Below are 26,661 nucleotides of genomic sequence, written 5' to 3'. Positions count from 1 at the left end.
CTAATTGGTTAATCTGTCACTTAATTTTCCAATTAAACGATTAATATTCAAATAGCCAAAGATTCCTTAAAGTAGTTTCTTTAATAAATTAAATTAGGTGAAACTAAAACTTTTCCACTGTTCTGGATAGAGCATATTGACGAATGAAAAAGATTTTTATTTTTTCTTAAATGCAAAATGTTTATATAATTTTTTTTTTACAATTTTGATATAACTGCTCTAAATGGCTTGCTCTGTAAACTTAAAGCATGTTTTAGAGTCTATACTCCAGTTAATGATTAATTGATAGTTAAATATAGTATTATTTCAATAATTGATTAATCATGATATATATGATTTTTTCAGCCCTACGTAATTGTAAGAAGCTTGTTGGTGTTTAAAGAATACCTAGTGAATAAATTGATTTAAAATCCACCTGAGGAGTTGGGAGAACCACAAATACATCAACTGTGAGAAAAGCTGACCTCATCCCAGGAGATGTGACACAGTTTTAGAATATCTAAGATACTGACAGATAGTGACACAAGATAAATTATTGAATTTGTCTTCACAAGCGAAAGCAGGCAAGCACGCAGGAGCATTTTTTGTTCTATCAAGATCTTGAAAAGGATAAAGCTGGAGAAAACATGGGCAAGGTGGAGCAATGCACTTTCAGAAAGTGCCAATCAAATTTATTTCATTTAATTAATTTAATTGGATCATTTAGGGGATTTTATTTAGAAAAAAAGATTAGAAATTCATAACTGGGAAGTAAATTTTCAAATTAAATTGTTGCAAATTCCTTTTTATTTGATTTTTTTGTGAGAAGGGAAATGAGTTTGGCACTTATTTATTGTATCAGGAAAGTAAATGTTTAAGCTACTTTTCTAGGCCCAACGTTTAAGCCAGAGTTTTATAGCCACCTGAAGAGGGCTGTGCACAAAGATGGTTTCATAATCTGAATGATTTGAGAAGTTTGCAATGGATCATATTGTCAAAATGTTGGATGCTGATCAAGTCCTACAAACAAAGCAACTAGTGGAGTAGTTAAATAATAACAGTTCAAGGGTTTAAAGCACCATTCATGCATTGTCACTTTTCTATACAGAGGCATGGGGGGCTGGTATCTTCATTCCTCATTGGGAGAGAGTCGGGGTATTGATCAGTGGTCCAGTATACAAGGTTGATTCAGCTGTTTTTCCTCTTCTTTTTACTAAAGACTGCTTTCTTCTAACAGTTGCTTACTTTTAAAAGGAATTTTTTTTTATGAGAAGTTTGGATCTTCTGCTGTGGGGCTGACAGAACAGCACCATCTCCGATGCAACATTTTGCTGACAGTATTTTGCTTCTTTCCAAAAAGACAGTAAAGCACAACTATGTGTAGTTCACTTAAATTTTTTGGCACCAATAAACATAGTTAGAAAACACAGCCATATATTGCCATCTAGTGGTCGTTAGCTACAGTAACAAATGTATATTCATAGAAGGTTTGTTTTAGACTATATATACACAATTATTTGCAAAAAAATGTTCTAGTATTTTTTTTTTTTTTATGATACTAGATGGTAAGTTTGAAAACATAGAATAACTGGTTTTCCTTTCCATACATTTCAGGCATAAGCAATATTTTCTACTGCAGTTTTTTTTCTAAATAATCTGTCCCTTTATGAACTAAGAAAAACAACATCCAAAAATAAATTTTGCTCAATTAAAATATCATTAAATATAGATAAGATCCAGGCTTACAAATAATAATAATAATAAATTAGAATCTGTTAATAACATATGGGGAACAGAAATACAAGAATGGACTATTGTAAAATCTATTTCCAACTACTTTCGACAGATCACATAGGTTTTTCCTGCTGTTTTCATAGTTTTTATAAATTTAGGTTTAAGCCATGTTAACTGCAAGAACTTCATCCGTGAGATTTTAAAATGGCAGAAACTTAATGTTTGCCTGAGTATGATTCTTTATTGCCTTTACCCCACGGTTGTAAAATGAATAATGTAAAATGAGACATGCTTGGCGCGGTGGAATGTGCTTTGCTCAAGACTGAAATTAGATAAGACAACAACACCGGCAAAAGAGCGCACGTGGACTTGGCTGTTGACAGCCCAACACTTCCGGGTCCATCCCCCCAGTGCACCAGCTTTAACCCCGCCCACAGAATGACTTCGAAATTTGATAGGCCCGCTTAGAACGAAGCTATTCTAGATCTATATGTAACAGAATAGAAATTTTGCCTGGATGAATGGAATTGCTGAAAAGTGTTGTACTTTTGCGACTAATATCAGTTTATTTCCAACGCACTGTTTCATAATACCCAAAACGGTTAAAGACGGGGAAACAGGACATATTTTGTACGTCAAAGAAAATAGGAATAAACATTTATTTCAGCTAATGTACAGTTATTGTAATGATTGTAGCATACATAGTAGATAATCACTTCAGTTTATCATGTAGACGGTCTGATTGTTAATTTAATTAAAAAGTCGACATATATAGGATTAAAGTATGCAATTATATTATATATACAAATATATATATATATATATATCAAGGCTGTCAACTCTCATGCATCTCAATATTTTCACACACTCTCACTCCATATTCCCGATTTCTCACACTAAAAAAATGACAGACATTAAAACTCAACTCATTCTAGTTTAATGACCTCCCTTTGGAATTTAGGAGTAATTAAACCAACAGAAATATTTGAATTCTTAAACCTTCCAGGTTTGCCTCTCAAACCCACAAAAAGCAAAAGAATCATTGTATTTTATTTTTCAAAAGATCCACCCAAGAAAAGACCAACCACATTCAGAGAGATGTACAGAACAACTCAATTATCCTGAATTCATAGAGGAGAAAGCACAGGGATGTTCTTCTTTAATTATTACTTATCTTATTCATTTATCTTTATTTTGGTCCATTGAATATGTTTAAAAACGTAATTTCCATCACATCGACCAAAACATCCAGAGAAGTGACATAGTGAGTTTTTATAAAATCTACAGTCTACTAGAAGGTCTGAATTGTTTAGTCGTTTTTGTGAATTGTAAGAAAGACTAATAACATAATGAATGAAGATTTTTAATCCTTAGCCTATTACCAAATATTCACACACAGTGTAGTTTGCATAGGTTTCTATTGCTCTGGTTCCTGTATCAGTACCAGTAATCCAGTAATAGTTTATTAGTTCCCCATTGTTTAATTTACTTGAACTGCAGAGAATAATTTATGAAAAAAGTTGTGAAATTCTTAAAGTATAGTTAAGATGCAAAGATATATATTAATAAATGTCCTATAAACAAAGCTTATTGCTCCTGAATGGAAATTTACAGTCTCCTTGGTTGCAAATTTTGTAGACAGGTTTGGTTTTATAAAAAAAAAATGCAAACGTGTAAAGTACAACAGTACTTGATTCTGTTTGACAAGGAAAAGTCATTAGTTACAAGTTTCACAGTTTAATTTCATAGATTAAGATTATGCAGTCTTTCTGTTGAACTATCCTGCCAGATTGTTTCAAATTAGTTTTAATTAATTGTATTACATTTTATTAAAGAAGTTTAAAACATATAAGTACCACATTAGAAGAATGAGAAATTAAAAAAATAATAAAGAAAGCTGCATATTTATTTATTCTTACTACTATTCCTTAATCCAATTGCGCATATGGGTGAAGCCCTTTTTCAGGGAGTATCGTTATCTATTTGAACTAGATCTAGAGCGGAAGTGGCTGTCAGAGGTCGTTGTCCCGGAGTAACCTGCCTGCGCATCATCACATCACCCCATTCTCTGCTGTTAAGGCGACTGTCTGAGCGGTGTGACCTCATCATGATGTGATTTCTTTCCCCTTTTTTTGTGCGCGCGCGTGTGTAATCTTTACAGAGCAAACATGTGCGAAAGACACCGTTAATTTGTTGATTCATGTGAGTCAACTTTTCCAGGATTACGTGCCAGTTTATCTCCACCGGTAGGTTTATGGCGACTAATTATTTTATTCCAAATAATTTACACTAACTTTATGCACTGAAGGGCATTTTACGTTGATGCCAGAGCAGGGTATAGGACTTGAGTCCCATTCTGTGTTTATAATAGCACTTTATATTATGGTATTAGCGTCTCCCCGGTGAGCTAGCTATAGCAGCATCCCAGCTCTAGCTAGTCTCTGCTCCAACCTCCCCTTCAGTTAATCTTTATTGTCTCTTCAACTCAAAAGCTTTGGTGAAGTGTCGGCTTTAGTTATGTAATGATATTATATCTGACGGGAATTCGGACAGTTATCAGGCTAAATGTAGCCGTTACTACCTGTTAACGATGCTTCTCACCTTAGCCGTGTGTGTGTCTGCTGTGCTCGGCTTGTTTTTCTGGTCCCGCAGGCAGTTATCGATAGGTAAGGTGTGCCTGCTGACACTTTTCTCCCTTCTTTAACGAACAGGAGGTAAACCGAGCAGTTAGTTGGTTTGGCAGCGAGTTAAGGTGCGTCTACTTACCGCTTAATATTTCTGTTTTACCACCGAATGGGACATTAGTGGTAATTTAGTAACTTTATTGTTGGTAAGATATGCTGTTCTTTTAATGTTTTTGCAGAGCTTGTTTTCTTACTAATATAAGAATGTAAAGTGTGTTTAATGGTAACTTATTGACTTTTCTCAATATTTAAGAAGCTGACTCTTAATTTAATGGGTTATAGTTATTTAATAATTTATTTTCAAATAATTAGTAAGTTATTTGAAACTATTCAGAATAGGAGCCACTTAGACATGCCCTTCACAAACTTGTGAATATAATTATTTATCTGTTTATTTTCTTACCTTGATGTTAATGCCTTTGGTTAATATGGAATTTTTTTCAATCAGTTTGATATTATAGATATATTTTGCATCATAATATTTTTGGTAAAAAACCTTTCCAGAAGCTCTTCAGAGTTGGCCAAATGTCTTTTTGGTTAGACATGCCCAGAAATCCTTGATGCACTTTTTTTTATAGGTTTCTTTTATTTTTGATTTTACCAATACTGTACTAGATAGATATATATATATATATATGTATATATATATATATATATATGTGTATATATATATGTGTATATATATATATATATATATATATATATATATATGTATATATGTATATATGTATATATATATATATATATATATATATATGTTTTGTCGATTGATTTAGTTTATTTTGAATTAAGGCATTTAATGTATGTTTTCCTGACTACTGTTGAATGTTTTGCAGGTGATGATTGCATACGTTTACCTGGCTTCACATGCTTAGTAAATGTACCTGTTGAGAATCTGTTCTCAATTTGGGTCACTGTTTGGACCCAAGTGTTGCAATATCATTAAAATTTAAGTTTTGTGCAACCCGCTTTTGCAATTTAACAAACAGCCCTATGCTCCAGCTTGATATGATGTGATATGTTACGAACTTTGACCCTGCTTTTTAAGTGCTTTAGCTTCTGCACTGTTTCCCATTTGTAGTTTTTGCAGCCTGCTCACTTCGGACGGCCATGGCGCAGCAGGACGGTGCTGACAAGAAGAACCCGGCCGTCGGAGCCTTGCAGTCTCACTTCCTCGTGGGCTCCATATCGGAGGAGAACTCGGAGGATGAAATCCAGGGGAGATTAGATGGGCCGCTGGAGGACAAGGAGATGAGATCTGTGTCACCTTCTTCTGGTAGCTCCGACAGCACAAATGAGATGGGTTTTGACCTCATCGATGGCCCTGTGCACAATTTAAGGTTGGAATCCAAATCTGGGTTTATTGTTTATTTTGGTTTTCCACTATTCTTTATTCATAATTGGCTTCATCATTTAGTAATTAAAAAACATTTATCTGTGTAAAACAGTTTTTTTTTTGGTCAAGTATGAGTTGGAGCATTGGTGTAGTTTTCCATTTCTGCATCAGCCTTTTTACAGTATGTGTGAAAAATGGAGCCTCCCTATTTGCTTACTGGCTCAAAGAGGCTTCTTTGTGTACAAGCCTCTGTGGGTTTTCAAAAGACCACAAAAAGGCTCCCAAGTTTTGGTTTGGAGAAGATATTAAATAAGTTTTTGAAATAACAGTTAGAGGGAGATGCTCGGCACTGATAGACCTTTGTCTAAAACTGACTTTATTCCTCTGACTCTAGCCAGTCTTTCATTTAAATTCATTTAACTTTAAATACTATATTATTCAGAGCTTGGAACCTAAAAAATCCCCTTTCTATCTAAATAAATTAATTTAAATGTTATTCAAAAAGGATCAATGTTATTGAAGCATTAATTTGACCTTAAAATGTTATCAGAACTAGCAACAAACAGCATGGAAACTCTTAGAAGGATTACAGCTTCACAACTGGAAATACTGGGCGGGGGGTCTTTGAAATACGCTGAAACTCAGCCATTTATGTCTTGAAGCATTACATTGTTGAATTAACTGAAAGTCGTTCTCCTCATGCCGGTGATTGCTGCAGTGATGTAACCGTTCAGGATCAGGCCAGAGAAAGCCAACCAGCAGAACAAGCTCAGTCCTACCACACCCTCCAGCTGGTAGCAAAGCTCCTCCCATGAGTTCGCATAGTTCTCATCGCCCCCTGTCTCTTAAAGTTCTTATCTTGGCTGATAATTAGAGCTCACATTTCTTGTTGAGCCCGTTTACATTTTAGTGCCTATGCAGAAAAAAAGAAATCCTTGATTTTCAAATGAACCTATCCCTTTAGCTTTGTTACTCCCCTTTAGCTTTGTTACTCCCCTCTAGTTTTCAGGTTTCTCCAGATGTCAGGACTTCTTTAGCATAAATATTTCTGGGCACTTGTGTAACTCTCCAACAAACAACTATGTGTGAGATACAGAAGTCAAACAATTTACTTTATACTGTTAAGTATCTTATCAAAATTAAATATAAATATTTCCTCATGTCCGCTATATTTTTTTTTTTCGACCCACATTGGGGATTTTCATGTAAGAGTTTGAGCTACCTCAAAGTGCCCTTATGTTTTCCAAACTAAAGCTTTAAATATATATTTTTTTTTGTGTGTTTCTTTTCTTTTTCTTAAACAGACCTAGCATGTCAGGACTACACTTGGTAAAGCAGGGCAGAGATCGCAGGAGAATCGATCTCCAGCGGGACTTCACCGTCGCTTCACCCGCTGAATTTGTCACTCGCTTTGGTGGCAACAAAGTCATTGAAAAGGTAATTCATGTTATATTGACACGCTCTTCAAATGATGACAAAAAGCCTATAAAACAAAAATGCTGTCAGTCATACTTTTAGATGTAGGCTCACAGTTATATTTTTACAACATTAAAGCTTAGTCAATTTTATGCATTTGTGCTTCTTAAAAGCTCTTAAATTTGTACATATTTGATAACACCAGAAATCTCTGTGTATTTTGTTTATGGTGTTGGATTTTATTTTATGTGCAAATTAGGGCTGAAACAATTAATCGGATTAATCATAATTTTTTTATTATTGAAATAATCGGCAACTATTCAAGTAATCGGATAATTGTTAATTGGAGTATAGTGACGGAAATGCCTTTAGCTGACAAAGTGGCCCACTTTAAGCAGTAATTGGATCAAAATTGTGAAAAAGTATGTTAACATTTTGCATTTAAGATAAAAAAAAAATGTTTGATCCAGAACTCCTCAAAATTGTACTTTAACATAACTTTTTCTTTATTCAATCACACAAATTTTCTTAAATGGCCGTTGGTTGTTTAAATTTGTTTTCTTCATTCAGGTGCTAATTGCCAACAATGGCATTGCTGCCGTTAAATGCATGCGCTCCATCCGCCGTTGGGCCTACGAGATGTTCCGTAATGAAAGAGCTATCCGTTTTGTGGTCATGGTGACCCCAGAAGACCTGAAAGCCAATGCAGGTGAGCCTTTTCTTAGTTGTAAATTATTTTTTTTTCTAACTCTGGTAAAATTCTTCTATTTTCTCACAATAAACAAGTGAAAAATGGAAGCCCTTCAGTTCTAGACCATAATTTTAAGTGATGATAAACCAAATCAGGTGATGTCTTTTCAACCAAATGACTCAGTTTTTTACTTAAGTAGAGCAGTGGCATGTTAACTAGTGTTTGTACTTATGTTAACATCTAGCCTTGATGTTTATCTGTTACAATGAAACAAGTGTCTAGCAGTAAGAAGACTGGCTGAGAATTGTTAGACTTGTGTGTTTGTTATTTCACATATTCATTTTGTGTTTCACAGAATACATCAAAATGGCCGATCATTATGTGCCCGTGCCTGGAGGGACTAACAACAACAACTATGCGAATGTTGAGCTCATTCTTGACATTGCAAAGCGCATACCTGTTCAGGTACAATGAATATGCTGATTTCTCCTACAGCTAACTCATCGTTTTGCTGTCAGCTATTGATCAGTTGTTTGTTTTCACCCACCATTGTAGGCAGTGTGGGCAGGATGGGGTCATGCCTCAGAAAATCCCAAACTCCCAGAGCTCCTTCACAAACATGGCATTGCCTTTATGGGTAAAGGACATTTGTCCCTTTGTTGAATTTTTAGCTACTGTTTTCTTCCTACTATCCGTCCCTCTTTTTTTAAGGTCAGATTTTCTTAGTTTATATAAATTGTTCTTTAGGTCCACCAAGTCAGGCTATGTGGGCTCTTGGAGACAAGATTGCCTCCTCCATTGTAGCTCAGACGGCTGGTATTCCAACTCTACCCTGGAGCGGATCAGGTAACTGATTTTATTGTTTTGATACTGTTTGGGAGTTTTTCCACTAATATCACTTCGAAAATGTGCCTAAAGTTAAAGTGGCTGTAGCTTTTTCTTGTCTCTGCCTTTTTTAACTATTCCATACAACTCAATAATTTATATAAAAAAAAGTGTATATATGTATATAACTACTCAAAAAAGTGCTGAACAACATTTAAGCCAAAAAACTGAAACAAAAAACTGCAATATGCTCAACTCCTTTTTATTTAATGAGCATATAGAATGTTTAAAATAGTGAAGATGTATAGGACAAAAGCTGGCAATTTCTGGGTTAAATATCAAAGACAGGAAAAAAGTGTTTTTAATAAGTTTTAAAAATGGCAAGAAAAAACATTTTCAGCTGCACGTTGAGTCAAAACAGAAAAGGCGCTGTGTGCTCTATTTTAGGGCTGCATCTACCAATTCAACATACAAAATAGCTGTTTCCCTTTCTATTTTAAGGCTTGACAGTGGACTGGTCAGAAAGCAATCAAAAGAAGAAGATCATCAATGTGCCTAATGAATTGTATGAGAGCGGCTGTATCCATGACGTGGAAGAAGGCCTCAAAGTAAGCTTGTCTTTGAAACATTACTGTGCAGGAGCTGAAACCATGCTTGGACGGCTTCTTAAATCTTTGATCTATTTCCAGGCTGCAGAAAAGATTGGTTATCCAATAATGGTGAAAGCTTCAGAGGGTGGAGGAGGAAAAGGTATCCGTAAAGTCAACTGTGCAGAAGACTTCCCTAACCTCTTCAGACAGGTAAAAACTACCTGGCCTCCCTACATTTTGAGTGGATTTATATTGCTGCACTGAATAACAGCATGATCGTACTCTCCTCTGGCGGTTTAGGTTCAGGCAGAAGTGCCAGGATCCCCCATCTTTGTCATGCAGCTTGCCAAGCATGCCCGTCACCTGGAGGTGCAGATTTTGGCGGATCAATATGGAAATGCAATTTCCTTGTTTGGCAGGGACTGCTCTGTTCAGCGACGTCATCAGAAAATTATTGAAGAGGCTCCGGCAACCATAGCTACCTCTGATATATTTGAAGATATGGAAAAGGTACTGTGTCGTGACTTATAGATTTCATCATGATTTCTTTCGGGGTCAATTTATAGGGTCTTAAATAGTTTTAGCAGTCCTACATTTACACATTTAAAGTTTGATACTTAATAAAAGTCTTAAAGTAGGAAATTTGATGTCATAGGTCTTATATTTTGTTTTAGTTTCACCCAGTGTTATATAAGCCTAGCAAGCTAACAGGCCAAGTGTCAGGTTGCATATTGGAAATGTATCGTTTGAGATTGACAAAAGATGTTCAGAAAAGCTCAGGGTTTCGATAGCCGACAAGTTAACAGCTATTAGCTGCTATGTCGTTTGGGGCCGAGCCGTTTGAAGGTGATTTTTAACCTGGGTTGCTTGCGAATTCGTTTGACCCGGGTAGACTCGAGTCAGTGAACTAGTCTCACTGCCACTAAAAGTCAATTGTTCTCGGGTCTACACAGGTTTTTCGGCCATTGGGAAAGGGGTAGTAGTGTACTTTGTCTATCCGGACAACACAGGGAAGGTGAGACGGCATTCTGGAGCCTATACAGGAGTAGCGGTAAATCAGTGCAAGATAGTAAGATCATATTAGTCCATCGAGTGGACGGAACACTAAAGGCAGGATAGAGGCTACAGCAGGCTGAGAGTAGGACGGCTGTACATCTGCCAGGTAGAGAAAGGCTACGGCTGGCCAGAGCTAGCCTCTAGAGACAAACTGCAAGAGATGAAACAAGCAGAGATGAGGACTCACAAAGTCTTTCGGCCAGACAGCGGCCAAATGTGAAAGAGAAGCCATCAGCTGGTTGGTGTCTGTGCTTGAGGTAGAACAAAGAAACCGTTATTCTTGGGCTGAATTAAAACATCCTCCTATGAGCATTGACTACACAACGTTTGTCATAATTATTTTCACCATGTTCAACTTTGATTTAAAAAAGCTTTCGTTGCTGCCTCCTTCACTGTAGCTTACAGCAACATCCTGTCCCTGACTAGATTTTGCCATGCAAATTAAAACAATTGTTGAGATTTCTTAATTCCTGCAAATTAAGCGAAGCAAAATTTTGCCTGCTTCAAAATTTGCCCTAATTGTTCTGCGTTTATACCCCAATCAACACAGTTCTGTGTGTAGTTGGCAACTGAAATTCAATCCGATTTAAATTAATAAATTTTCTTACATTCCAGGAATTCTCTTTTTTAGTATACCTTTGAAATGGGTATTAAATTTAATTAAGTGGTCTTAAAATGGTCTTACAAAGTCTTAAACGTAACATTTGAAAACTTATAAGAACCCTTCAATAAGATTAAAGCCTTAATTTCACAGAGTTCATTGTGTTTTATTTTACGCTTTGTTTTTCTTTCCCTCTAGTGTGCTGTGAAGCTGGCCAAGATGGTCGGTTATGTCAGTGCAGGTACTGTAGAATACCTCTACAGCCAGGATGACAGTTTTTACTTCCTGGAGCTCAACCCCCGTCTGCAGGTGGAACACCCCTGTACTGAAATGGTGGCTGATGTCAACTTGCCTGCTGCTCAAATGCAGGTCAGTCTGTCTTACAAGTCCATTGCATTCTTCCTCACTGTCACAGCTGTGATGGGGCCCCCTGTTTCCTGGGACACCATCTGCAAAAAACAAGGACAAATTGCGGTATTCCAGGGGTTGTAGTTTCATTAGGTCCCGAGGTCTGTTTTGCAGCAGTTTTAGGATTGTGCATAAATGGGTCAGAGGCAGTGAAGCCTAAAGGCTGGGAAAGCTTTATAGTCGAGCTGATTGGGTGTCGATGTGGGAGGCTCAGTGATCACACTCGCTGGCAAATGTAATATGCAGAGGATAACCTCATGCATACTTCACATGCAAATACATACAGGATGCTCTACTCTGCAAAAGTATTCATGCATTTTAAATTGGTCATATCACCACAACAAACTTTAATTGACTTTATTTAGGTTCTATGTGAGGCAGAAACACAACCTAGGGTATAGTTGTGTATCTATGGGCTTCTATTTGCTTGCTTCCAATTAGCCTCAATTTGCCAAATGTGGGACTATAAAGTCTTTTCCAGCAGCTAACACGCATTTTCCAGGATTTCCTTATATTAAAAATGTCCAGTGTGTTATTGAGTTATTGTTTTTTTTATTAAATTAAAGCAAAACATCAATCTGAAAGGAGAAAATAATTTTTAAATAAATGTATTTGAGAGAAAAAAATTCACACTGATGGCAAAAGCTTATGTTATTTTAGACCATAGAAAGGTTCAGAGAGAAAATATTTTGCTATTTAATAAATATTAGGAAATTATTTCCAAGCGAAAATAGCTCTCAAAGAGTATATATTCTTACTCTTAATGATTTTTTTTTTTTTTTTTTGCAATCGGAGTGACGCTTTTTTTCTTCTTCTCAAAAATAGGTTTCGCTCTGCAAACTTGTATATTCTTTGCTCTTGATTCAGGATTTTTTCTCTCGGTGTGAAAATGTGTCATTGGCAGGCCTGTGTTCCTATTGGCCAGTCTCAACAGAATTGACAGCTGAGTGGTGATATTAGGTGCGTTAGAGATGAACACCACCTCACCTGGAATGTGGATAAAAGGTTACGGCTGTGTTGATTGACGGGGTTAAATGTCTGTTGGACAGGCTGTCGGCACCTGAACCAGAATGCTGGAATCTAGGGCTGAAACGATTCATCGAGTAACTCGAGTAACTCGATTACAAAAAATCCTCGAGGAAATTTATCTGCCTCGAAGCTTCGCTAAATTTATTGTATTGTAATAAGCAATGCTGTTAAATACGCAGCACACTGGTCTAGCCGGAGGGTTTCTGTGTTGCACAACGCTACCACTTCCGTTAGCGCCTGGCGCGCTTGTGCTAAGTTTGTAGCTATGGAGGGAACCGGAGAAAGCTCAGAAGGAGAACCCCGAAAGCGACAAAAAATGTCCAAAGTTTGGGAACATTTTAGGCTAAACAGAAAGGACAACACAGCGCAATGCATCCACTGCAAAGCAGAATTGGCGTACCACAACAGCACGACATCAATGTTGCAGCATCTGAAGAGAAAACACCCGCTACATGCATCCAACTCGTACACGGTTGCCAACAGGTAACGTTTATGTTCTCTTTGCTAACTACGTTGTGTGATAATCTGCCATGTTATAGATGTAAATTGAGGCACATTATTTTGCTAACGTTACATCTAAACATAGCGGTTACTTAACCGGGTGTAGTGTAAATTGTATGTGAGGGTGGAACTGAGAGAAATTATGCAGGACTTAATGTAAGTTTGTTAATAAAAATACGCAGCAACAGATTACAGCCATAAGCTGAAAAGCATTTATTTATTGGTGTCTTTCCATCCTGAAAAGTTACAGTCTTTTCTTTTCGCTACTGTTATGTATGAATTAGACATTTTTGATTAATATTTTTTGTAGTAATTCTATATTTGTTTATACCTAAGCAATCAAGAATAAATAATAGCATCGTTTTAATAAAAATAGCAACATTTTTGCATTTTATCATGACTAGTTAAGGCTGCAGAACTCTGTACAAACTCAAACCTTTACATTTAGACATTTTTATAAGCATATTTATGAGCCTGCCACTTTATTATTTGAATATAATTTAATATCTTATAACTTTTCTTCAGGTTAAAGCAAACTACTGTTACAAGTAAACTTTCTAAACTACAAACATTTAACTGTTAGGGATGCTCAAAAAGGAGATATTGGACTGATCTGGACTAACTGGTGTTATTGCAGATTTGCCAGTAGTTTATTTTATAAATTTTTTTTATCCGATTACTCGATTAATCGTAAGAATAATCGATAGATTACTCGATTACTAAAATATTCGTTTACAACAGCCCTACTGGAATCACTTGTGTTATGCAAATTATTGGCGGAAAATTTACATTACAACGCTTAGAAACTCAATACAGCCTTAAGTTCTCGTCCATATTCAAGGCGAGGTGCTGTTTAAGTCGAACGCACCTACTAATGGAGTCAGGAAGTCTGGGCAATGAAAGTTTTCTTGCAGACCACCTTTGCACCTGACATCACAACTCTGCCGTCAATTCTGTTGAGGCTGGCCAATAGGAACGCAGGTCGGCCTGAAGCACAATTTTCACATTGAGATAAAAATCCTGAATTGACAGCAAAGATTGAGGTTTTGAAATAGTGAAGAAAAAGTTTTGAGAGGGAAATTTATTATTTAAAGCAAATGTTTTCCCTCAGATTGCAAAAAAAAAAGAATATTTGAGAATAAAATGATATATTTTTTAGAAGCTTTTTTTTACCCTTGCAAATAATGTGTATCTTTTATTCATTCTATGACAAGAACCTTTTCGTCAGTCTCAAATAACATAGGTTTCTGCTCTCGGTGTGAACATTTGGTTTTTCTATTATATTTACTTTACTTTAAAATTTGTTTTCCCAATTCAGATCGCAAACTCTGTATTTTGACAGATATCAATATTTGTGACTTTCTGCTTTTACCTACATCAAAATTGCAGTTTTATTTTAAATTTTCATACGCTTTAACTACAAGAAACACATATGCTCAATAGATGTACATGTTTGTAGATCAGGCCTAATTAAAACAAGAAATTGAACAGTTTTCATAACTGAGAATAGCTTGCAGATTAGAACATTTAGATTAGATTAGATTAAACTTTATTGTCATTACACAGGTACAGGTACAAGGCAACGAAATGCAGTTTAGGTCTAACAAGAAGTGCAATAGCAACAAGTGCAGGATACGTAATGGTTCCATAAATATAGGATATGGGTTTCTACTGAATGAGTATAGAGATGAATACCATTATAAATAATGAATATAATATATAGATCACTAGTGTTATGAACTAAATTTACAGCTGGATATTTACCGAATATAATATAAAGGTGGATATTACTGTACTATAAAAAGGGTTTTTACAGCTATGTACAATAGCATATATATACAGATGGGTTTTACTATGAAATGAATAAATAAAGTTTGGACAGAAGCTATCTAAATTAAAGTGCAGTGGAAGGTAATTGCATATTACAGTTAAAGTACGTTATTACAAATGTATATGTAAACAATTGGTACTGTGAATAAACGAGGAGCATCAGTCCGTGTTAAACATAAAGTAAAGTGTACACTTTATTTACTTAATTTATTGGGCAAATACTGAATCTTTACCCTCAATTTACACTTTCACAACGTGAATATTTACTGCCGTGTTGCCTCTTGCTGCGTCATCCTTCAAAAATAGAATTTAATAGAGTTATGCCGGTTTTTGCAGTTCGGGGTTATGGTAATGATAATAGCCTAAACCGCACACGGGGGCCTTTCTTAAAATCGAAATATTACCAAACAACAAAGGAACCTCCAGGCTTCCCTTGTTTTCATGGCCTTGAAAGCACTTTTATACATTGTTGCAGGTATTTTTTTACCTGCATGCATTGATCTGCAGACCAACTGCAACTTTTTACCCTCTGTGGTGGCAGGCTCATTTTAAGTATAATACTACTGCCTTAATCACTGGAGCGAGAAATTATACACCTAATTGTAACATGGTTGAAACTTTGAATGCCTCTGCAATATGGAAATTGTGATTTATTTATTTATTTTTTCAAAATTGTATGGAAAATGCAATTAATCATCCAGCCTTTAGTTTTGTTTAGCTTAGTTTATCTTCTTTTAACTTAGACCAGTGTACCTGTCCCTGCTGAAGAAAAGCATTTAAACAGTATGATTTTGCTTTATGCAGTTTTTGTATCAAAAATATTGGTTTGTTTTTTTAAATATCTTTTAATAACTCAGAACATTGGATTTATACCACAATCAAAGCGCAGATAGTTTGACTACTTTGGCTATGTTCACACAGCAGCCTGAAGTGACCCGAATCCGATTTCTTTCTGCCTATATGTAACCTGTATCTGACCTTTTCATGACAGTCTAAACAATTCAGATCGAAATTTTTTCCATTGCGACCCAGGCCACTTGGCTATGTGGTCCTGAATCCGACACAAATCTGATCTTTTCAAATGCCACCTGTATCTGAGTAGCCAGGTCGCATTAATCCAACCTGTATGCCATTAATACCCAACAAAGGTAATTATTCTGCCTCTTGCTACGCAAAAGCGGCAAGAAAAACAACAACCATGGCGGACGATGATGCGGAAAGTAGTATTTATGTTTACCATATTGAAAAGATTGCGTTTTTAAGGTGACGTCATTACGTCCTCTACTGACATGCCACACACTTGCGTTGTATAAATGCCGTTCACACTGGAGATCTCTTACACATCACATATATTTGTAAGCGTGAGCAGCAAGCCAAAAAAAACAGGATTTCACACAAAAAATTGGAATTGAGCATCAAGGCCTGCAGTGTGAACGTAGCTAAAGTTTTCTGTCTGCACTGCATTTGATTGAAACATTTTGTAAAATATTATTATTTTTTGTTATTCATTTATCTGTTTTGAAATTAAGTTGGGTTTGCTCATGTAAAAAAGACCAAGGAGTATTGAAAGTTATGCAAGGATGTCAATTTGGGTATTGAACATTAACGTAATGTTTTTCCAATATTTCTAATCAGATTGCGATGGGTATTCCTCTTTATCGGATCAAAGACATCCGGATGCTTTATGGGGTCCAGCCTTGGGGAGATACTCCCATTGACTTTGAGTCCCTGTCAAACACACCCTCCCCACGCGGGCATGTCATCGCAGCACGCATCACCAGTGAAAACCCAGATGAGGTACCATTCCATCTCTGTTCCTACACCACATAGCTGCTGCTTCATGTTCTGTTGCTTTTCATTTGTGAGCGTTTTTTTTTTCCTTTTGAAGATAAAAAACGGTGTCTGGCTATATCTTTGCAGGGCTTCAAGCCAAGCTCCGGAACGGTGCAAGAACTGAATTTCCGAAGCAATAAAAATGTCTGGGGTTACTTCAGTGTTGCTGCAGCAGGAGGCCTGCACGAGTTTGCGGACTCTCAGTTTGGGCACTGTTTCTCTTGGGGGGAGAATCGTGAGGAAGCCATCTCGTGAGTGAACTTTAAAGCAAATTCTAAAACACTACATCTCCAAACATGAACTATGCAATCAAATTAATTAGTCTATTATTAATAGCATGAATATAAAACTGAGAATACTGGAATTTATTAAATGGAATGTATTTCCACAGAGTCTATATGGCTTAGTGAGAAATGTTATCCGAATGTGAACAGAAATAAATGTCTTTAGAAGTTGTCCAAATTTTGAAAGGTCATAATGGTTTTGGTGCCTTTACAGATAGTACAGGACCACATTATTACAAAGCCTGTACTATACATAATCTGAGGTGTTTTTGCATTCATTCATTCTGTATTATTAGCCAAACCCATTACCGGTGTGATGCCTAAACTCAATTTCGGTTTCATCTGAACAGTCAGATCCAGTAAAAGTCCAAGCAGTAATCTAACTGACACAAAAAATATAAATGTAGATAGGTCTGTTTGAAGGAAGTTTTTTTATTACCATTTTCTTTTTCCAGCAACATGGTGGTTGCTCTCAAGGAACTGTCTATCAGAGGAGACTTTCGAACCACAGTGGAATACCTGATTAAGCTGCTGGAGACTGAAAGCTTTCAGCATAACAGCATCGACACAGGCTGGCTGGATCGTCTTATTGCGGAGAAGATGCAGGTATACAGCTGTAGCCACCTAGTGGCCTTCTAGAGAACAGTTCTAGAATGAAATCACAGCACTGCAACATGAGCTCATGTCAATAGTGTATTTAAATGCAAAATCTACAAAGCAAAAGGTTTGCACACAGCTTTAACTGAATAAGGTTTTTGCGGCTGAGGAGTAAAAAGACTTGTTTGCAGGCTGAGCGTCCTGACACCATGCTTGGAATTGTGAGTGGAGCTCTGCATGTCGCAGATGTCAATCTAAGAAACAGTGTTTCCAACTTTCTTCATTCCCTAGAAAGGTACCTTTTGAAGCTAAACTCTCTTTTTAGAAGTTAAACATTATTTTGGGGGAAAAAAAACTTAAGCCTTTTTACTCTTTAATCAGGGGGCAGGTGCTACCAGCGCATACACTACAGAACACGGTGGATGTGGAGCTGATCTACGAAGGCACAAAGTATGTCCTGAAAGTGACACGGCAATCTCCCAACTCGTATGTGGTGATCATGAACAGCTCATTGGCCGAGGTGGATGTTCATCGCCTGAGTGATGGGGGCCTCTTGCTGTCATATGACGGAAGCAGCTACACTACATACATGAAGGAAGAGGTGGATAGGTAAGACTCACAAAGGCTTTATAATTTCAGTATATTTTAGCTTGTAAAACATTAAAGAATGAATTGCTGCGCTCTAGTTTAAAACCACAGCATGCCGTATTTGAATTTAAAATCTGATATCTGTTAACACCATTCTAATGAATTTATGCTACCTAGGTATCGAATCACAATTGGGAACAAAACGTGTGTTTTTGAAAAGGAGAACGATCCCTCGCTGCTGCGATCTCCCTCAGCTGGGAAACTCATTCAGTACACAGTTGAGGATGGTGGACATGTGTTTGCTGGACAGTGCTTTGCAGAAATAGAGGTACAGTGTCTATTCAGAGCTTTAACGAATCAAGAAGGTTGACCCAGTTACAAGTTTTGAATGTTTATGTGGATATCAGGTGATGAAGATGGTCATGACCCTCACTGCCGCAGAGTCGGGATGTATTCACTATGTGAAAAGAGCCGGAGCAGCTCTGGAACCTGGCTGTGTCATTGCCAAACTGCAGCTGGATGACCCAAGCAGAGTGCAACAGGTTAGACTGAAGCATTATACCCGTGCCTGTAATTTGTTTTCCAAAAAACACCAAATACATCTGTCTAGCTGTGAATAATGTGTTTTTTTTCTAATTAAGTCATCTATGAAAAATTGCCCTCTTGAAAGAGTGCAGATTAATACTCAGCTGCAGATTGAGGGCATTATACATTGGTTGTTAGGGCGTTGACACATCACTTGAGATTCAGAGCATCGGTGAGGCAGGAAATCGATGCTGCCAACGAAGATGACAGCTCCATTATCTGATAAAAAGAGATGTCTCACTGCTTCAATGTCTAAACACCCAAATATGTCAACATGGGTTTAGAAAAATGGAAGGCAAATCTGACTGTGGCTAATTGTATGTTTATGATGGTTAGCCAGCAATTAACAGGAAAGTATTAAATGGGCTTTAATTTTTTCAGTCAGATATTTCCATCTCTCTCTAAGATCAAAATCTTTAACCTCACCTCTAACAAAGGTTTTCTTTTGATTATGTTATAGGTCCTAAACAGACATGTGTTGGTTTAAGATTTCAGGCTTAAGTAAACGTAACATACTAACTTAATTGCACAAAAAATTAAAGCATTATTGAACCCCTTTTGTCATAGTTATCTTGAAAGAATGACAAGGGGATATTGAAATAACTATTTAGTGAGTGTATTAATATGATCAGCCATCTTTGTAAGTATGGTAAGTCTGTATCCTGCAGCTTGTTAACGCTTTTATTAAAACCTCTTTTTCAAAAGTGATCAGATTTGCTTGTTTAGTGTTCTCACCAGGATTTTTTGTGGTGTTCTCAATCAATGTTAATTAGCCTAGTGTTTAAGCAAGTGTATTGTGCATATTTTAGCCAGCTGACTGACAGTGCACCACAAGAGCTTTGGAGAAAGGTCCTGCCGAGTTAATCCACATGCTAGATAACCGGTAGAAAATCGGCCTTTTATTCAAAGTCCCCCTCCAATGGTTTCCATGCACCCCTTGGACAAACTTTGTCATTTGTATTATTTTTTGTGTTAAATGAAAGGGAGAAACAAAACCATCAAACCAGATTTCAAACTCGTCGTCTGCTGCCTTATCCGGGACCGCGAGGGCAGCACTCTCTGCAGAGACTCCCAGACTTCCCTCTCCCCAGACACCTCCTTCAGCTCTGCTGGGAGAAGCCCATGGTGCTGCCAGGCCAACTAAGAAACATAGTCCCTCCAGCGTGTCACAAGGGAGGGGTCCAGGGGGCATCTTAAAAAGATGTCTGACCCACGTCAGCTGACTTCCTTTCAGTGTGGAGGAGAAGCGGCTCAACTCCAAGCATCTCGTGGATGACCAAGCTCCTCCCCCTGTCTCTAAGGGAGAGCCCAGCCACCCTGCGGAAAAAACTAATTTTTGCCGTTTGGATCTGGGATCTCGTTCTTTCAGTCATGATCCAGACTTTATGACCATAGCTGAGGGTAGGAGCATAGACTTACCGGTAAATTGAAAGCTTTGCCTTTTCATTTGGCTCTCTTCACCATGACAGACCAGTGCAGCGTCTGCATTATAGGAGCAGAACCACCGATCCATCAATCGATTTCCCACTCCATTCTCCCCTGATGCGTGAACAGGACCCCAAGATACCTTTACTCCTCCATTTGAGGAAGCTCACTTCAAACCTGAAGGGGATAAGCCACCTTTTTCCAGTTGACAACCATGGCCTTGGATTTCGAGGAGTTGATTCTCAGCCCTGCCGCTTCACACGCTGCTGCAAACCGCCCCCAGTGAATGCTGTAGATCTTGGCAGTAGGGTGCCAGCAGAGCAACATCATCTGCAAAAAGCAGGGATGAGATCCGCTCGTCCCCCACACCCAATCCTATCCATAAAGTTAATGAACAGGATCGGTGACAGAGGGCAGTCCTGTCTGAGTCCAAAATGCACCGGGAACAAGTCTGAAATAATACTGGCTATGTGGACTAAACACCTGCTCCACTTGTATAGGGACCAGATAGCCCCAGTACGGAGTCCCCTACTCCTGAAGCAACCCCCTCAGGGCACCACAAGTTACACGGTTTAATTCCTTCTCCAGCTCCACAAAACCCATGTGGACACACAAGCATGATTGAGAATCCTGCGTTAAGTGTGGAGCTGGTCAGCTGTTCCATTTCCAGAACGAAAACCACACATGCTTTCCCTAAAGCTGAAGTTCATCAGTCAGCCAGACTATCCTCTCTAGGACCCTGGCATAGGCTTTCCCAGGGAGGCTGAGAAGTGTGGATGGCCTTATAGTTGGAACACCCCCTCCAATGCCCCTTCTCATGCAGTGGAACCAAAACCCTGGTCTCCCAATCCAGGGGTACAACATCCACGAGATGTTGATGAGGCGTGTCAGCCACAACGCTGCAGCACACTTCTGCTCGTTCGCAGAGCTCACACTTATATTTGTTAGGGGTTTTTTTTGTTTATTTTATTTGTTTTTTGTTTGTTCTTTTACTTTTACCTGGAGTTGACAGAGTTGAGCTGGATCCCAGATGCTTCTGAGTATTCATAAAATCCCTTTGAATATAACGCTTTGATGGCTTGCTAGGTTGGACGCATTTAAAATGTATCAATTGAAGTCGCATGCACAAAACAGCAAACTTCCGACCACAAATGCATTGCCCAGAACTGCTGAGATGTGGATTTGCTCATCAGTGTTTTATTCGTGAAGGGTCAAATAAGAAGGCTATTTTAAAGATATTGTTCTGTAAAAACTTACTAAATCCATCCCTAAACTCTTTGACCAATCTTGGTTAGAACCTTCAGATAAATCTAGGAGGGCTGTAATATAAAATAACAATAATTATATAAATCCAAAATGATTTTTTTTTTTTTTTTTTTTTTTTACAGTTTTTATGAAGAACCAACCAGGGTTGTTGAAATTATTAACCAGTTAATTTAGAATTCTTGATCTACCCGGAATGTCCCATTTTTTTATGATGTATGTTTAAACCAACAGGCGGAGCTGTACACAGGAGCACTTCCTTTAGCCCAGACCGTAGCCCTGAGGGGTGAGAAGCTGCATAGAGTATTCCACAGTACTCTGGACCATCTCGTTCACATAATGAACGGCTACTGCCTTCCTGAGCCTTTCTTCAGTGCTAAAGTAAATATTTGGTATTTACAAGTAACGCTCATATATGCGCTGAAAATGGTAGGTGCTAATAAAAAGGTGCTTTGTGTGTCTCCTAGCTGAAAGAGTGGGTGGAAAGGCTCATGAAAACCATGCGTGATCCATCCTTACCCCTTCTTGAACTTCAGGACATCATGACTAGCGTTTCAGGTCGGATCCCCCCTGCTGTAGAGAAGGCCATTAAAAAGGAGATGGCTCAGTACGCCAGCAACATAACATCTGTGCTCTGCCAGTTCCCCAGCCAGCAGGTGCACCACTAACACATCTCACCAAACCTAGCAATGCACACATTGTTTTTTTTGTAGTTATTTAAGATAGGGAATTAATTAACATATTAATATACTCCTTTCTTTTTAGATTGCAAATATCCTGGATAGCCATGCTGCTACTCTCAACAAGAAATCAGAGAGAGAAGTGTTCTTCATGAACACTCAAAGCATTGTCCAACTGGTGCAGAAGTAAGCCTCATGTACCTCAGCTCTATATTCATTCTATTGGTGTAACTGGTGCTGATTCTTAACAGTTTCCCCTCCGTACGTCTTTGTTCGTCTCCATCAGGTATCGCAGCGGCATCCGAGGCCACATGAAGGCAGTGGTGATGGACTTACTCAGACAGTACCTTAAAGTAGAGATCCAGTTCCAGAATGGTGAGATGACTTAACACTCGAATTAATCAGATGCTCTCCGACTTGGTTTGATCAAATGTATCCCTTTGCATTGGTTTCATTGCAGGCCACTATGACAAGTGTGTGTTTGCACTCAGAGAAGAAAACAAAGGGGACATGGTCAATGTTGTGAACTACATTTTCTCCCATGCACAAGTCACTAAGAAGAACCTGCTGGTTACTATGCTGATTGTAAGTGTCCAGCTTCCTGGAAAAAGATTGTTCTTATTTTGCTTTTTTTTTTTTTTTTGCCCTCACCAGTAAAGATGTACGTAACATTTTAAAGCAATTTCCTCTTCTACTGCAGTTTCAAAAAACTATAGTAATAACGTAACCTTTTATTTAACTTTTTTTTATTCTGTATTGAACATCATGGTGTCAATTAAAAAGAGCTTTTTAAAAGAGAGGTTCACATTACAGGTCCTCGTCATATTTATCTGTGGACATTAAGTGGGTTTCCAAATAAACCTTGGTCTCGTATACCAGGATCCCACTGTTGTAGTTTAATGCTTCAGTAGACTTTAGCAAAGTCCACATGTTAAAGCCTCTGACAGTAATACATAAGACTTTTTCCTAATTTCACCCTCAAGAGAACCAGTTAGCATGTAGGTAATATCGCATGGTTGTTATGGAGACCCGATGACCTAAAATACTACTATTTTTTCCCTGTAGTCCTCCCCATTCTGTTCACTGTGTATGGTTGAGGATAATAGATTCTGACCCAACCTTTGTTAATGAGAAGTTGACCTACATTTTATCTAACGTTTAGAACCTCGGGAAACAGCCTCCTAACTTGATTTTTTTTTTTTTTTCCAAGCCAAAAAGACTAAGTATGTAGTTCAAATTTATTTAAAGATGATTGTTACTGTAGGGATATCACTAGATTTTGAAGCAACGGTTATTATTAACAGTTATTTCATTGTAATCAAAATCCTTTTCTTTCCATTATTCCATTATTGTTTGCCAATTATGTTACAGATAGCTTTAGTCCAAATTATTCTACAGCAGTAGATTATTTACTATTTGTGTTGCAACTAAAAGGATGATAGATGCATAATCTATTTAATTGCCCTTTTTTATGTGTTGATTTTCTGAAAGAAAAAAAATAAATGTTGTAGTTGCGATACTTTGTTAATGCACTCTCTTGAAGTTTAACTAATTAAAGATTTGGTGAGCTAGAGATGTACATTTTCTATATCATAAATACTGATCTTTTTTTATTTTAATGCTGTGTTTTTAGGACCAGCTATGTGGCCGTGATCCCACACTGACAGATGAACTGATGACCATTTTGACTGAGCTCACACAGCTCAGCAAGACTACCAATGCCAAGGTGGCTCTGCGTGCTCGGCAGGTAAGACGTGATCTTTAACTCCTTTTCAACAACACAAAGAATTTCCAATGTCATTATAAGGAATTGAATGCGCATATGAAGAAGAAACAGAACTTTCACATCTCTGCTGAGTTTTAAATTCAATAAATCAAGTGAACATTAGATTTATTCATAACTTCACCACCAGATGTCGCTTAAAGCCTACACCAGCAGCAGCCTCTAGGTAGTGACAGGAGCTTTTAATGAGTATGAATTTAGACAAAGATGGATAATTACATGCCTCACACGCTATAGCTGCAGACACATTCTGGAGTTAAAACTGCATGAAGGTATACCCTGTTGCAAGATGTCATATGATAAGTAAAGAGGTATTGTGTTCTGTCACATGCCTGAAGGACCCCATTAATCTTGCTCACCCAGGTTCTGATAGCATCCCACCTCCCTTCCTATGAGCTACGACACAACCAGGTGGAGTCCATCTTCCTGTCTGCTATCGATATGTACGGGCACCAGTTCTGCATTGAGAACCTGCAGGTAGCAAACAAATAGTTGAGTTGCATATTTCATTACTACTCCAACATATAGGTCAGATGTGTAACCATGGGATTTTCCTCTGTAGAAACTCATCCTTTCGGAGACGTCCATCTTTGATGTCCTGCCCAACTTTTTCTACCACAGTAATCAGGTGGTCAGGATGGCTGCTCTTGAGGTGAGATGAACAATGATCTCAATCTAGCACCATCTTGTCACACTTGCAGGTGCCTCACATACATGTTCTCTGTGGCTTTGTCTTTAATAAACTCAGGTGTACGTGAGGAGAGCATACATCGCTTATGAACTGAACAGTGTGCAGCATCGACAGCTGAAGGACAACACATGTGTTGTAGAATTCCAATTCATGCTTCCCTCCTCACACCCCAACAGGTAACATGTCTGTGCCTCTATTAAGGCAGTGTGGAGTTTTTTTTCATTTAGTGGGGACTTCTTCGATAGAAAACAGCCAGCATTTTAGTAGCTCGAGTATGAATTTGGTCATAACATGATTTGTCTCTAGCCAGGGGTTTTACTACCTTTAACATATGTTCTTAGTCTTGCAAGAAAATAAGCTACATAGATCTTCAGTGATGATTCCCTTTCCCTGTTGTATAGGACAATTCCCAGAGCATAATGCTGCCATTACCAAGTTAGGTTTAAACCCCATATGTCCTATTTTAAGTTTACATGTAAAGATGAAATCACACTGTTTGTTGTGTTGTTTTTTTATTTTGTTAATAATTGTTAATGTGACTTTTTTAAGCTCTGGGTTGTTTTGAATTTTATTAAGGAGATTTAAGTGAAAAGCAACTACATGCTACGATTTTAGAATTTGTTTGGTTTTTGCAAAGCTCTTGTGCTTTATCGTCACCTTCATATTTTCAGTTATTTTCTGTAGTTCTATGATGTGAAATTGCAACAGAATATTTTGCAGTTTATGGTTTTTGATTTTACAAAAATGGAAAAATGAAGTTGGAATACTTTCGGAACACTTTTTATATTTTGCCCTTTAGAGAAGTAACCCCAATATAATCATTGATTTATCCTTATGCCATTTATGATGAACTATATCCATTCATATAGTTGCGAATTGTGAAATCTGAAATGATTTCACAATTCACATATCATTTAAGTTAAAACTATTATTATTATTATTATTATTATTATTATTATTATTATTATTATTATTATTATTATTATTATTATTATATTTAAACTTTAATAAAAGGGCCAGAAAAAAAACAGACAAAAATGTTTGATTTGCAGGCTATTGGATTTGCAGGATTTTTGGTGCAGTTTCCTTGCTCCTATCCCTCCTTGATGTTTTAAATTTTTTGCATTTTATTTCACCTTTTTATATCTGTAGAATCTTTCTAGTGCCATTGTATTCTCATTCTAGTGCATGCAATTTTTTGACATAGCTGAATTAACATTTGACACATTGTTCGAACAACAAAACAGCATGAAAGAGACCCTCTCTGTCATTCAAGCAGGTTTGGAGGACTGCTCCTTTGTGCTGGTTGTATACAAAGGAGCAATTTAGAAGTGGGATTGGTATTTCTCTTGTTCATTCACTTTATCCTCTCTTCTTAGTTAGCATTTAAAAAAAAAAAAAAAACTAAACACATAGTGATATTCCCACACACAGTGCTCCACCTTGCCTGCTTTCTTCATCTGCTGCTGCTTGATACTAACCATGTAGTAATCAATGTTGTTTGATTGCAGAGGGAACATCCCAACTCTCAACAGGTATTGTACATATTCTTTTATTGCATGAAATAATCATTGTAGCTAGCTAGCAGCAAGATGAAGTTGAAATAATATTGCTCCTCAACATAGTCTGGAAATTTCCTCAAAGTAATTCTAACAAAGAAGCTTGAATCTAGTTCTATCTTTTAGAACTGACTAACAACAGCTACAATGTAATATGAATGCTAATATTTAGTTTGGTTATGTTTGTTACAAATATACTTTTTCTTCCAAACTGTTGTGCAAATCCTTTTGATGGTTCATGTTCAATAGCTAAAGCTGCAATGGGAGAAATGACAAATGCCACTAAGTATATCCAGTACTGAAACCTTTAACTACCTTGTCAGGAAAATTGCCACCCCCATCCTGGGCTATGGCATCAACTTGGATGCTAAAGTACAGGAACCCAAACCCCGGGAGCTTAAAACCCAAGATAATGAAGCTAAGGATGAGAATGCAGAGAAGAAAAATTCCAAAGATTTGGAATCTGAAGACAGGTTGGACTCAAAAACCTTTACGGTGGTCGCAGTGGGTGCAACTTCTGGGATACTATCTCTTTGCCAACTGACTAACACCCAAACATTCGAGGAAAACAATCTAAAGGGTTTTTTTTGGTGGATCTAGTGTTCATTGCTCACCTGAAAAATATTTTGTTTCACTGTAACTTACACATTATGTATTGGTTACAATAATTATAATACAAATCATTGCTTTTAT

General features: G+C 37.4%; 1 protein-coding gene across 1 annotated transcript in view; it reads left to right on the top strand.

The window, feature by feature from the left end:
* Positions 1–5,478: 5,478 nt before the first annotated feature.
* The window catches only part of acaca (acetyl-CoA carboxylase alpha), a 45,913-nt gene continuing 24,730 nt past the window's right edge, over positions 5,479–26,661 (top strand). The window contains exons 1-27 of the mRNA XM_038289187.1: positions 5,479–5,737; positions 7,038–7,170; positions 7,720–7,858; positions 8,196–8,305; positions 8,396–8,477; positions 8,588–8,686; positions 9,167–9,273; positions 9,355–9,465; positions 9,556–9,765; positions 11,111–11,281; positions 16,316–16,477; positions 16,601–16,764; positions 17,253–17,403; positions 17,586–17,689; positions 17,776–18,003; positions 18,160–18,310; positions 18,390–18,524; positions 21,490–21,636; positions 21,723–21,911; positions 22,021–22,121; positions 22,222–22,310; positions 22,396–22,520; positions 23,569–23,682; positions 24,082–24,195; positions 24,281–24,370; positions 24,467–24,585; positions 25,921–25,944. Coding sequence (XP_038145115.1) covers positions 5,508–5,737; positions 7,038–7,170; positions 7,720–7,858; positions 8,196–8,305; positions 8,396–8,477; positions 8,588–8,686; positions 9,167–9,273; positions 9,355–9,465; positions 9,556–9,765; positions 11,111–11,281; positions 16,316–16,477; positions 16,601–16,764; positions 17,253–17,403; positions 17,586–17,689; positions 17,776–18,003; positions 18,160–18,310; positions 18,390–18,524; positions 21,490–21,636; positions 21,723–21,911; positions 22,021–22,121; positions 22,222–22,310; positions 22,396–22,520; positions 23,569–23,682; positions 24,082–24,195; positions 24,281–24,370; positions 24,467–24,585; positions 25,921–25,944 — 3,599 coding nt within the window. The 5' untranslated portion in view covers positions 5,479–5,507. The remainder of the gene's footprint in view (positions 5,738–7,037; positions 7,171–7,719; positions 7,859–8,195; positions 8,306–8,395; positions 8,478–8,587; positions 8,687–9,166; positions 9,274–9,354; positions 9,466–9,555; positions 9,766–11,110; positions 11,282–16,315; positions 16,478–16,600; positions 16,765–17,252; positions 17,404–17,585; positions 17,690–17,775; positions 18,004–18,159; positions 18,311–18,389; positions 18,525–21,489; positions 21,637–21,722; positions 21,912–22,020; positions 22,122–22,221; positions 22,311–22,395; positions 22,521–23,568; positions 23,683–24,081; positions 24,196–24,280; positions 24,371–24,466; positions 24,586–25,920; positions 25,945–26,661) is intronic.

The sequence above is a fragment of the Cyprinodon tularosa genome, unplaced genomic scaffold, assembly GCF_016077235.1.
Source record: "Cyprinodon tularosa strain WSP-4 unplaced genomic scaffold, ASM1607723v1 ctg265, whole genome shotgun sequence".
NCBI classification, from domain to species: domain Eukaryota; kingdom Metazoa; phylum Chordata; class Actinopteri; order Cyprinodontiformes; family Cyprinodontidae; genus Cyprinodon; species Cyprinodon tularosa.
Note: the sequence above shows the minus strand (reverse complement) of the source record. Positions and strands in the feature narration are given on the sequence as shown.